This window comes from Vanessa tameamea, chromosome 8 (genome assembly GCF_037043105.1).
Source record: "Vanessa tameamea isolate UH-Manoa-2023 chromosome 8, ilVanTame1 primary haplotype, whole genome shotgun sequence".
Classification (NCBI taxonomy): Eukaryota; Metazoa; Arthropoda; class Insecta; order Lepidoptera; family Nymphalidae; genus Vanessa; species Vanessa tameamea.
Window position 1 is genome coordinate 2,403,417 of NC_087316.1, and position 14,432 is coordinate 2,417,848.

Sequence of the window (14,432 nt, forward strand, 5' to 3'; positions counted from 1 at the left end):
AAGGAATATTAAAGTTGATGATAATCTACGGTAATGGATGTCTCGATTCCTGTAGGTTTTCTTTAAGAGAAAATAATATAAATCTATATTAAGTTACAGTTCTCTAGTAAACACAACACCAAAATAATTGAAGATTGATCAGAATAAGTAAATTCATGAAATTATTTGTTTAAATCTCGTACTTGTTATAGTTTTTCTAATTAATTGTCTAGTGGCTTAAGTCTTGTACTAAATTCATAAAGAAAAATGAACAATTATTGTCTTACTTTACACTTTTATATATTGTTGCATTTACTAAATGTGTAAGGTCCCTAAGGTTACTTGTTGAAATAAACTAAATTTGTTAATAATTATGTTGATTCATTATTTATTTTTAATACTAATTCTGTAGTCAATTAAAAAAATTACAACTTTTTTAAATAAAACAACATATTTTTTGGGAAAAAACGTTTAATGATTATCTAAAATGCAAAACTTGGTCTCTATAATTAAAGGATGTACAGATGTCTATCTCGGGACTGGAACCAGCTATTGCCAAAACTTTATGAGGGCTAGTCCTGTAAACGGCTGAATATACAGTGGTCGCTGATACTGGCAGCTCAACTCTCACATCACCAGAATAGCTTAGTTGGTATAAATGTTTGGCTGCACCACCAGCGAATACACAGTCATCTTGAAAGAATGACACATGGATCCCATGGTCTGGTATATCAAAAACTGTCACAGCGTCAAGTGATCGTAAATGCCACAGAGATAGTCTTGGCCCCCCACCGCATACCTAAAATGTATAGAAAGGAGTAATTTAATTCCGAGATCAGTTATGAACTTGTTTAACAATCTTTGTAAATTTATAAATAAAGGTCTAACCCTGTAATTATTAACAGAAATCTAATGCAATTATAATAGCAACACTGACAAAAAATGTGACCAGTCTGCACATACAAGAATTATATTTATAGCAACAAGTTTACGGGCTTTAGGAAAATTACTGATGGTATGTAACAATAAAATTAATTTGAAATGATGCAATTTATTTATTGTATATTTAAAAGATTTTGCTGCAGAAAATGTTTTTTATTTTTATAATCACTGAAAGTAAAATAATTACTAAAGTGCAAAATGTACAGACTGGTATAAATAAGCGTAGTTTACTTGTTTAGGACTTGAAACGGAACCTAGACTTGATGTGATTATGTAATACTAGATTGTAATATGAAAAAACAATAAATATTATTGCCAGGGACATTTCTAAATGATAAAATAAAAATGTCCGACTAAACCATCATCTTATACTTTGGGTACCTTTGACAACAAAGAGCTATATCATACTAGTAGACAAGTGTCTCTTGTTTTGCAGTTTACGTAATATTAACCTATTAAAGAAATTTTGAATATAGATGAGTAACATCTTTCCTCTCGTTTTCCGGTATTTTTAGGAGTGATTTCGTGAAAACGGGCGGATTAGAGTAACAGCAAGCCCGGTAAGCGCGCGCTATTTGATTTAACCAATGAGCGCGCACAGTGCTTGATTTGGCTATTAGATCGTATCAACACTTCTTAGCAATGTGAGATGACAGATTGTTATAAATGTCATATGCGACTACTAATACTACTATAAGGTTTGCTTGTTTTTTTTTTGTTTATGTAATCATCCCATAGAACAACATTTATAAGTAAAACATACCAAGCAGTTTCCACAAATCGCCATGATATGTCATAGTAGGTGGTAGCAGTCTCACCTAATTAATGGTGAAGTTATTGCCCTTCGAGCAGCTAATATGCTGTGTATAAAAGCCCCCATGTTTTAATGAAGTTTACCAGCATTTGTACCTTGACATATTCGCATGCTAAACTTTAAGTCCGACTAATGAATTATCCCCTAACAATATAGTAGTAGGCCTTAAAGTTTACGGATTTGACAAAGTCTAGATTAAGATTGATGTTAATAAAAAGGAGTTAGATATAAATAGAAACATTAAACTTAAATGTTATCGCATTATTGCCTCGTCTTTAAAATTCAGTTAACTATAATATATACCAGTTATCATGATTCAACTCTACTCAATGCTCAGCAAGGAGGTTGGACCTGCCTTATTAAGGATCTACTAGTACAATCACTTACAACTGGTTATAGGTAGGGCTAAACAATTTTTGGTTTAGCCAAAGTGTGATTATTTGTGGGACATTAATTATTATTACTAATAATATTTCACAATTGAGATATGTAATTGTATACACTAAATATATATTGACTTACAATCCAATCATCACCAAGTGCTGCCGCACCAACCCACTTGCCTATATCTGGTCTGGCAATTTTACTGTTGGTGTGCGGTTCAATTTTGTTGTATGACTTCTTTACTCTTAGGTCCCATAGCAACACTAAACCATCTTCACCAGCTGAGATTAACTGCTGACCACTAAAACATTACACATCATCTTTTTAATAAAATTATGTATTGACTTACTTTTATCTCTATTAATAAATGACATTATTGAAAAGACCACTTAACCAATTTACTTAAAATTTATACCAAAAGAGGCAGCAGATTTTGGAGAAGGTTTTAGTATAATATTATTATATGAGAAGTTTTGCTTCACAGATTTAATTGCTTTAAATTTAGACAAGCATGAGTTTTGTATTGTTGTACACAAAATGTATATAACCTATTCCAATAGAAGTAGATAATAAGATAAACAAACCATAGATTAACATATTTCACGCGACTTGCTACTAACTCAGCTATATTGTGCAATACTACGAGTTTATGATTAATATATCATTATTTATAACACAACACTGTTATACTTAACTTATTTTAATATAATAATAATATTTTTTTATTTTACTTTCAAAATATCGTTATTACATATTAGTCGATGGTCAAAACACCATTTTTTTGCAAATCCATAAGGAATATCATAGATTAAGCTCTTGACCAATGAGATAGTGTCAATTTGCCGTCAAATGTTGTTTATTGGGCCTTTTCCTGTTATGATTGGAATAGAGTATACAAAGGTATATTCTAATTTTGAAATAGATCCAATATACTATAGGCCCAAGGGAGATTACATCTTATACATGACTATGGGCAGTGGTGACAACTTACCATCAATTGGCCTATTTACCAGTCTGCCTACCTATATGAATTAAAAAAATATATATAAATCAGAACAAATAAATACTCAATTTTAATTAAAATAAATAAACAGATACTTACTTGCTATGTAAGCAATGCACAAAATCAGAATGCCCTTCATATGTCGACACTAAACTACCATCTTCCAGATTGTATGCATAAATCTTATTATCACCACAACCTGCATACAATTTTCCCTCGTCTTTTTTATACCATAAACAATTGATATCGCATTTTTCAATCAAAGACTGCGGTTGTATCTTTATGGTCCACGAAGGCTTAGTTAATTTTGAACTTAGAATAGCCTTCCAATCCCAACCTGATATCTCATTGACTGTACCAGCAATTAAAAATTTATCTGTAGTAACTAGACTGCATATCTGACTTTCAGACTCCAGTAAATGAATGTGTTTTGGCTTGTTAAAATCTGATGTAATTTGTTCTACCACAGGGTTGAAAATATTGACCAGACTGAAAGATAAAAAATTAATATTATTAATATGAAAAATAAAATATTGCAATATTTGATTGTAAAAAGAAATGTGGCTTACTCAAAAACAGCTAATTGACCGTAAATATTACCGGCTACTAAATATTTTCCGCACGGTGAATATGTTTGGCTAAGTATTGTATTATACAACATTTTGTCTAACATTTTGAATCAAAATATATACTTTGAGTCGTTATGAAAGTTATAAATACTATATTCTTTACACTATTTTAACGCTACAGTTAAAATTTTAAGATTTTAATTATTGACAGGACACAAACACAAACATAACCCTCACAAATATTTTGACAAATTTAAAATTAACAGATTATAGAATTATGGATAGGACCACAGAATAAGGGATTTTATTTAAGTTAATGATATGTTGCCAATTACAAAATATAACCAATTGGTAAAAAACTTTGTTGTGGATTCTGCATCTCTTTGGAATATAATAAATGATTTAATTATTATTCTTTTTATAATATAAATTATTTTCATTATAATTTTACCAAATTCTATATTTTTATTTACTTGGTAGTAATTTCCAAACGCAATTTATTAAATGTATAGACAATCTACCAAGTTATCCATAAACAATTAAAGACGGACGCAAAAAATCAAAACCTTTCAACCAAGATGGACGTGTATTTAAAGTGTAGAAATTGCTAATCTATTCGTTACCTATTGGTGAGATATTTTAAGCTTGACCTACTTTTTATCTTATAGTATGTAGACGAACAAATTTATGGAAAAAGTGTAATGCTATTTCAGTGCTGCTTGTGCCCACGTATTAATAATCACGACGTAGGTTCCAACAATAAACCGACTAATCCTATTTTCTGATTTTAGATTATAAATAAGCGTCAAAATGTATAATGGCATTGGTTTGGAAACGCCAAGAGGTTCAGGAACGAATGGATATGTCCAAAGGAACTGGGCATCAGTGCGTAAAACCAAAGATACGGTGAATTATCGTACCGAAGATGATATCGCTAAACTTGACTGTGCGTCAAATAAACAGCCTAACCAAGAAATACTTGATCACGAAAGGAAGAGGAAAATTGAAGTTAAATGTGCGGAACTCGAGGACACATTAGAAGAACAGGGGTGAGTACATTTAAAATTTATAAAAATATATAAACACCTATCAATATTATAACGTATATTTGATCAATTAAACTCAATGAAGAAATATTAACAATTCTAGTTTAGGAATAAAAGGAAGTTTAATATTAAGCTTTTTAAATAATAATGTGCCTTAGTAAATACATTTATGTAAATAATTTTAACAATAACTACATTCTGCAAGGTGTGACACATCACATACCATTTCACAATATTGAATGGTTCTATAATTAACAAATTGACTTTGAATAATTTTTACATATAACATTTAGTTATATCAAATTTAATACATATTTCAAACAGTAATTTTTCTTGTCTTAAAGTATTTTGCAATGATTGCAGTTGTGTTACCTAAACTCATACCGAACAATAATTAAATTACTTAGAACAAAAAACTTATATATATTTACTTTTACTTATGTATAAACTTAGCCTATCATACAGAAAATTAGTATTCAATTAATATAAACAAGCTTATAAGACTTCGAATAATTGTATGTATTTCTTTTCAATCAATAACTTCCTTTATTACAATTCTTGAAAATATATTAACTATTTTAGGAATTATTTTGTAGATTTGGGACTTAAATAGTAATAGAAAAAGTTAGTTACTTTACAGCAGTGGCAAAATAATTGTTGATTAACTGTAGTTGTTCTGAAAAACTTGTTTTAATTGATTGTACTGATAAAATATGTTGTTAAAGTTTTTACAATGTATTTTGCTAGTGCAAAAGCCTTTTTATCACAAACAAAAAACAGAAACTATCTAACGACTAGCATAACATTACCACATGTATTCTTTCATATTATTAATTTATAAAAATAACTTCACCATAGACACAAAATGAACAACAAAAATATTACGACAATTGTATGCTAGTACAGTGTGATAAACCATAAAATGTTTTTTGACTATTGAAATGAAATGATACATTAAATGACTACACTTATAATACAAACAAAATCTGTTTGTATTATAAGTGAAATTGAAATTAGATTTCAAACTTAATAATGAAGCAAGATTTATTTATGGAAAAATCATTGTGTTTTTACTTATGCCAATAAGAGATTATGAATCAGTTACTTTTTAATAACTGCCGAGCCTGCCTGAGCCGAGATCCAGTGATTAGAATGTGTACATCTTAACCGATGATTAAAAAATTAAATTTATGGACTAAAAAACAATGCAAGTTATTATTAAGAAGAATGCATATACATATTCTCTAGTTTTATGTATATTTAGAAATATATTAATGAATTTCTGAGAAAATGTGATATTTATAACATTGGTACAATACAAATTATTACTTCAGCTATTCAACTGCATACAGCAGCATCATCCAAAGTTTGGGTTAGTACCAACTGGTGTGTTGCGAGTTAATATTACATATCCTAGTCTTGCATGCGTGATGAAGTTAATGAACAGTCCTACAGTTCATTACCCCATGCCCATGTGATATGATTAGTATTAAAAATAAATACTGAAATAAAGTAGACATATTTCATATACATACTTATTATCAACTCAGGTATTTAAAAGTAACTAAAATAAAACAAATGCATCCTTCTCATTCTCTTATTAAAGCTGTTCCTTTTTCTTTATAAAGCTGAATTTGGAAGTTTCTGTTAGGTGGGTTGCATTTGGTCACCACAAGCAAAGTATATCACATATTGGTAGTAGGTAGTACTTTGTGCAAGTCCCGCTGGATAGGTACCACCCACTCGTCATATATTCTACCTCCAAACAGCAATACTTGCTGTTGTGGGTCGGTTTGGAGGGTGAGTAACTAGAGGCACAAGAGAGCTAACATCTTTGTTCTCAAAGTATGGATGGAAGGGATGTGATCAATGTAAGAGGTGGTTAATTTTTTCTCATAGTGCTAATTTCTATGGGCAGTAGTAACCACAAACAATCACATGGCCGTTTAGCCAGTCTACCTACCTATACAAATTTAAAATTATATAAAATAGTTAGTAAATTCTGTAGTCCAATGTTTATGGTATTACAATAGTATCCAAGAAAGTTTTCAAACTGACTCGGAAGATAAATTGAGAAAAGTTGTAAAGTTCATTATACTACTAGCTGAATAACTTCACCTGCGCGAAATTTATAAAACACAAATTTCCAACTCCCGTTTTAACCCCATTGGGAGTGTAGTTTCATAAAATAGGAAGCTACCTGCCAAATTTCAAGTTTGTAAGTGTTACAGTTTCTGATTTCGTGATTAATCATTGAGTGGTATTACGCCTTTATACATATATTGTATTAATAAGTTTGTGAATGATGACCACCAGAAGGTGATCGTTTCATTCCCAAAGCAATTATGCTTTGGGAATGATAGGAATGATGGGAATAATATTGGGAATATGAGGTTATTTCTTTATATAATTTCGAAAATTGTTCACGTTTAAATAATAAGACTAAAATAAATGAGCAATGAGAATCGCTGAGGTCTGAGGTCAATTTTTCTGAGATATTAGAGAATTTTCTTCTCCGAACCGATCGCTGTTTTTGAGTATCAGTTCAGAAAGTTTAATATTTGGTATTAAAAATCAACAAATCAATTTTGAAGTGCTTGATATCGTATTACTTTCTATTTTGAGTTAATATTTCTATTGCATTGACTGTTTTAATAAAGTGTATATACATATATTTACGTTATTTTACGACCATTTTTTATTAAATCTCCTTGTGTAAGTATTAAAAATATAGGTACGTATTTCCTTTACTAGACTAATTAAAAAAAAAAAAAAACTACTGCGTCTTATTACTTTCAAAGTACTAATTTAACCCTCACTTGATCGATTTCATGTTTACTAGACATACCTTCACGTGTCAAGATTTTTATTACATAAAAAAAAAAACATTTATTCATTCTGATTATTTTTGTATAAATTCTGACTCCCCTAAATGTATAACTCCACGAGGGCGACAGCCCTTGCGCACGCGTCCGATCAATAATTCCCTTCAACAAACTACCCTTTATAAACTATTCGTCGTTTCAGACTCGTTCAGTTAACTGCCGCACGCCGCGAGTGTCTTATCGCTGGTTTTTTTTTATTGTTTTCAAAAAGTAATTCCGTGATTACAACACCGTATCATGCACTGGTAGGTAGTATAAGAGCTGTTTCACACTGGTTGGACCGGCATGATGTGAGACACATTTACCGTATCCTCTGCAACGGTTTAACCGTCGAGTCAGATATTATTAGAATACGGTTTTGTATTGCGCCATCGAAACTAGTGTGCTACATGTGTTTTGTGAATAGCACAAGAACCGACAGTCGGTCAGCGACAAAATTTCCGTTCGGATCCAATGTGAAACAGCTACTATAGTTTTATGTCGATCGCTCAAGTAGTGTTTATTCCAATATTTCGATTACACACGTTGCGCGTTTGCACTATGTCAGACGTGTACAGTAGAGTCGAGGGAAGATAATAATGAGCGTTTCATTGGTGTGGTTACGCAGGTTGCCCAAGGAGGAGATAGCTGCGCGCGTCGCAGCGTTCAGAGCGAAACTAGCGGAAGCCGGGAGCGGAGAAAAAGATGTTCCAAGAGATGAATTTGGAAGAGTAACGTGAGTACTTTAACCGTTTTTGTTTTTTTTTTTTTTAAAAAGCGTTGTCCGTTTAACATCCAATCCGTAGGTAATTTTTTCAGCAATTTACTCCCGATTTTTTTTTCTAAAAAGTCGTACGGTTTTTTCTTATCAGTACATTTTGTAAATAAAATATTGATTCACTATACATACAATAAACTCGTTTGTTTCTCTCAAATAACATTTTCACGTTCAAAACAAATATCCATTGGGTAAATCATGTACATAATTCGGTTTAATAATCCTAATTGAATTAAAATGTTAAATGGGATTAAGATTAACGGATTGAAATCGTATGTAACATTCGATGAAGGTCTCACAGCAGATGTGTACATATATACATATTCTTAATTATTCTTATTGTTACAATTTAAACATTGTTCACATTGCGAACAATATATTTTTGCTATTCACGAGCTAATTGTAATTTAATTAACTGTTAAAGAAATAATTATTAACAAGCAGTCTCTCACATAGAAAAGTGTTTTTTTTATGATATCTGTAGGCGGACGAGCAAATGGGCCACCTGATGGTAAATGGTCACCACCGCCCATAGACAATGGCGTTGTAAGAAATATTAACCATTCCTTACATCACCAATGCGCCGCCAACCTTGGGAACCAAGATGTTACGTCCCTTGTGCCTGTAGTTACACTGGCTCACTCACACTTCAAACCGGAACACAACAATACTGAGCACTGTTATTTGGCGGTAGAATATCTGATGAGTGGGTGGTACCTACCCAGACGGGCTTGGACAAAGCCCTACCACCAAGTAAAAAGTAGTTCTATTTCAAAATTAAATATAAAATAGCAACAAATTACTATTGCGTGACGTGATGTACGTCTAATTAATTAGGTAAATAGTTACTAAAAGTTTTATTAGTAGCAATGACCCGTCGCCCTATTCAATACATATAACATAGATATTAAATGTTAAATTAGAATTTATATTGAACATCGTTATAAAGAAATAAATGAATGTTAGTAAGTTTTTTTGAAAAAATATTTAATTTAATTAGTAGTAATTACGAAAATCCTGTAAAATATTATGAATATATACCACGTAGCTATAATTCCAACTGAATATTTCACTATTAAAATTACGATTTAAAGAAAAACTATTTATTAAATATCTTCGGCAAAGTTTCACCACAATGTTATTTTCAGTTCCATCAGTTTTGAGTAATTTGTTAAATAGCCGAGATGTCTCATTGAATCAAGCATCTAGCTTATATTGTATTTCGTGCTCGAATTTGGAAGGAAGTGTTGCAAGGAGACTTGCATGCCTCGGTGTTACCAATCCCCAAAACAACTTGGTAAAAAAAAAATTACCTCGATAGGATAGCAATTTTAAGCTGTTCTATCAAAACATAATATTAAATCGTCATTGCACAATGTTAAGTTAGATATAAATAAACCAGTTACCACCGGTTTAGAATAGACTTGCGGGAAATTCGGAAGAGTCTCTTTTCATCAATAAAAATAACATCATCAACGTTTCCACGTCACATTGGAATATATAGCAGCAAAATTTGTATCCGTTTTTTCTCAGATATTGTGAATCTTAATACTTTTGTTCTAATATAAGTTTCATGTGTATTGGCTTAGTATTACATTAACGGTTATCCATAAACTTACAATACAATATATAATACGTCCTACAAATATCAATACATCTATTACTGTTCTCGGTAATTATTGTTGGAAAATCGATTGATTCGCTTAGTAGAAAAGTAATTAGAAACGATTTTAACTAGTTAATTTTTTTTATCTTTTTATGATTATAAAATAATATTCGTTTCCGGAAAAATCTTAAAATTAATTAATTCTTCTTAACAATTTATTTTGATCAAATTGCCTAAACTCAGTTTAAGTTATTAAAATACTAGCTGAACCTGCGGCTTTACCCGCGCGAATTTTATAAAACACAAACTTCCAACCCCCGTTTTAATCCTTTAGAGGTGGAGTTTCTTAGCGGATGTCTACAGGTGTAGATTTGGAACCTACCTGCCAAATTTCAAGTTTGTAAGTGTTATAGTTTCTGAGATTTCTTGATTAATCAGCGAGTGGTATTTCGCTTTTCTATATACATATATAGATTTATGTACGACGTCTTATGAACTCTTCCGAATTATATACATTGTGGACTCGTTTTGATGTTTCTCATACACTCACGACTAACTGTCTGGACGTTTGTGGAGTAATTCTGTATAATTGATTGAAAAAATCCGCATTAAATGAGGCAAAGAAGATGCAGTGAGACTTCATCAACAAAATATTCTATTTTTTATTGTTAATTGTACTATAATATGTATTTTAATTAGTAAAAGAGAGTAACTACCATTAGTATGGTGACCAAAATTTTCGGTGATATATTTACAATTCGATTTGTGAAGATATTTGAGTAAAGTTTTTTTTTTTTCGAATTTTTACGCTCACTGAAGCGGTCGCGTTAGTATTCTCCGATACAAGCATAGAGTAAGCCATTTTCAAAAGTGCTCTTGTAATATCGAGAGCGTTGTCAAGATATCTTTTGTTCAAAAATCTACGGATATTGTAGTTCGAGTATATGTATCCTATATAATGCATATACTAAATCGTTAAAGGTGATTAAAAGTGTATGCAATTAACTGAAGTTTTAAATGAAAATTGGATACGCTTAGTTTAATAGATAGTTACTTTTAAGAGATATTTAAAACGTGGAAATACAGACTGCTGAATTTTTTCATTGAAACGCAACACGCAATTGAAGCTAAAACCAAATATAAGATGTAAGACAGATAAAAAAAATACTTATATGAAAAATTACTTATAAAAAAAAGACAAAACGTGTATTTAATAATTCAGTTATTAAATAGTACCGCAGCGATAAAATTTTAACTAAACAATATTTATAATATACAATTACTTTCGTTATTAATAAACGAAGCCTCAAAAGACCAACACGTAAAATACCAAAAAGCTCGAACACGAGACTGGAAAGTAAGAAAATAAAATTTTAAAAAAAAACATGCTATATACTAAGGGTCAAGATAGATCGTACAGACTACGTGATACAAAGGGTCCTGTATCGATCGCGTCCACCCTAACCCCAGCCCACGAGGGCAGGATTCCAATATTGCGTTATGTGTTACCCCGCAACGATATGCTAAGTTATTAATTTAAATAATGTTGTCCATGCATAACGATGACATTACATAACAGTGATTTCGTATACATAACATGACATTATTGTATTAACATAATTATATTGCATTTATAATATTTAGGAGTTATATATGTAATAGGTTTTTGTTTAACATCGAATATATCGAATAGGTAGGCACACTGACAAATAGGTCACGTGATTGTATATCAGCTTAAAGCACTAAGAATTATACAACGTCCCTTTTATTATCGTCACTACGCCATCTTGGAGACTAAGACGTTATGTATGTTATGTTACACTGGTTCACACCCGTTTGAAACACAATTCAAATTATTGCTGTTTTTTGGTACGATATGTGTTGTGTGAGTAATATCTACCCAGGTAGACTTGCACCAAACCCTATCACCAATTGCTAGTTCGAGGGTAGCACATAATAATCTAAATAAAATGCGGTGTAATTAGCTTCATTTCTATCACAGTTTTTATAAATTGTCTGGTTTTGGGCACGTACAAATATTATTTTAAGCTATGTTTAATGAAAATCTGACAAAGTTACCTAAATGTAAAGAGAAGATGAAAAACGTACTAACATTTTGTCTGCATCGCTTATGACAATGTTATTCTAGAAAGATTCTGCGTCTGAGTAGGTACTGAAAACTATTTTCTTTTTTATTTGGGCACGCGTGTGTGTAAGTGTGTGTCTGTATATGTGTATTTATGTGTGTTGTTGCGTGCTTTGAGTCGGTTTAGTAATATGTGTATATATGCAACAATTATTTAAGTTTAATTTTAGCTCTTTAAATTACAATAGTCTTAAGTCAACAACTCAACTCTCTCAACTCAGTTTCCTTAAAATCAAGGTCCGTAAACCATTCTTTAATTCTTATTTTAATTTGAAAGTTAGACAAGTTCCTTGTTTTATATTTAGTATTAAGTTTGTTATATAGCCTAGGTGCTAGTGAACTGTAACAACGTTGGGCAAATTTACTTTTGACTTTAGGAACTGGACAGGTATCTCTTCTTTTACTATTTGACTTTATTTGTGGTCCATTAGTTTTATGATACCTACGAAGACATTGATATATAAATAGCTTGCGTACAGATAATACTTCGGCTTTTTTGTAAAGTAAGTGTGAAGGATATCTAAAATTGAGCCTATCATCAATAATTACACCTAAATATTTTATGTCAGTTACTCTTTCCAATGCTGGACAATTACCACAATAGACAGTGTTAGTGGTGCCCGGGTCACGATTGCAAGGATATATATGCATTCGCATTATAAAATCTTTTGGTGGTGCAGCATTGGTCTTGCTGAAGCACGAATACTTTGTTTTATTGATATTGAGGGTCAGCAAGCTATCTTCGAGCCAGGCCATAACGGTGCAAAGACCATTTTCTACAGTTTGACGAACATCCTCCCAACTAGAGCCATGGAATAAAATAACTCTGTCATCAGCAAACATCTGTACTTCAGCTCCTTTCATTTTGCGTCTACAAAGTTGATTGATATAAATCAAGAAAAGGGTAGGCCTTAGGGTGCTGCCCTGCGGTACACCGTAATATCCCAGAGCAAAATTGCTAAGGTGGTTACCTATTCTTACACATTGCCTACGGTCTGTAAGATAATCCTTGAACCACATTAGTGCATGTCCACGAATGCCACAGCTCTCCAGACGAGCAAGTAGTATTGGAATAGATACAGTGCCAACTGCTTTCTGCAAGTCGAGGAAAACTCCAACACATTTTGCACCGTTATCTAAAAGAGCGATTAATAGCGATTAATAATAGTATACAAACGAAAGTTTTAGATTGGTAGGCAAAAATACTTAAAATTCGCTTTTTTCCAGAACGTCAACTCTTTCCTCTAGCATATTTATATAGTTTCTATTGGCCTTTTTTTCACGTTCTAATTTTTCCACCTTTTCTCTCATGTCATCGTATTTGCTAGACAAGAATTCTAATGATCTACATAATTCTAAGTTTTGTTCCTTTATTTCACTCATAGTGTTTAATTTTTCGGTCGTATCAGTTTTGTTTTTTAATAAGATTTCCTCCATAGATGTAAACTGTAAACTATTACTCGATAACACAGTCTTTATATCTTCCATAAACTTCTTCAGGTTCTCATTATTATCCTCCCGTTTTCTTTAAAACCGGCACAATATATTTACATTCGAAAGGTCTGGTTCGGAGTCGTAGGTAGATGGCGGAGTACGCGTCAGAGACATACTGTACTAGGGTACCAGGTACACACAATAATCAACAGGAGTTATTTCTTTTTTTTCTTAAATACTTAGAGGTCTCATCTATTGGTCGATGATCGATGATCTTTAACAATATTGCTGTACGGCCACTATTACTTGACCCGCCTCTAATCGTACGATGTTCGAGACGGATGTATACTGCTAATATATTTATGTGTACGATAGGCGGCTTTATTTGTGTGTAGTGAACACTACTTCGACCGATATCGCGTCGCACACTTATTTACTGCTTACTTACTTACTTATGCACTCCTAATATTTTCTCTGTTTTATTTAGTACTAAAGTTTGATAAATATTAATAATAAACGGATCACTTAAAAAAAAAAGTCAATTTAACAAGAAACACGTCTTCACTCTTCTGGAGCACGGAGGGAAGGTTTAAAGTTAAACTGATAATTTTAATACGAGTGTGGTTAAAAATGAGACTATATTTTAATTGAAATGATTGACCGACTAACGAAATATTTGAATAAGGGTCAACATCGTTTATGTTGATGGACACCATTAGAATAAAATTCTTGCCTTTTTTTGTGCCTGGACCTTCGCCGCCTTACGCATCAAGTTTTCATAATCAGATGAATATTAATATATTTAATAATGTTTGAAGCCGACATTACTTTGATATTATTTTAAAATCGCTATATAATACTTAACGA

At 31.6% G+C, this 14,432-nt stretch overlaps 2 protein-coding genes across 14 annotated transcripts in view; one reads left to right on the forward strand and one right to left on the reverse strand.

Moving 5' to 3' along the window:
• Nucleotides 1–434: 434 nt before the first annotated feature.
• Nucleotides 435–3,935, reverse strand: LOC113396230 (THO complex subunit 6). Its single transcript, XM_026634105.2, has 4 exons — nt 3,692–3,935; nt 3,222–3,611; nt 2,258–2,420; nt 435–778 (listed from the first exon to the last, which is right to left on the reverse strand). Exons 1-4 carry the CDS (start codon nt 3,793–3,795, stop codon nt 458–460), a joined length of 978 nt encoding a protein of 325 aa, XP_026489890.2. The 5' UTR covers nt 3,796–3,935; the 3' UTR covers nt 435–457.
• Nucleotides 3,936–4,213: 278 nt separating this feature from the next.
• LOC113396224 (peptidyl-prolyl cis-trans isomerase G) overlaps nt 4,214–14,432 on the forward strand; it is a 29,582-nt gene continuing 19,363 nt past the window's right edge. For all 13 annotated transcript variants that reach the window (XM_064215510.1, XM_026634088.2, XM_064215512.1 and 10 more), the window contains exons 1-3: nt 4,214–4,320; nt 4,483–4,740; nt 8,230–8,337. In XM_064215510.1, coding sequence (XP_064071580.1) covers nt 4,502–4,740; nt 8,230–8,337 — 347 coding nt within the window. In that variant the 5' untranslated portion in view covers nt 4,214–4,320; nt 4,483–4,501. The remainder of the gene's footprint in view (nt 4,321–4,482; nt 4,741–8,229; nt 8,338–14,432) is intronic.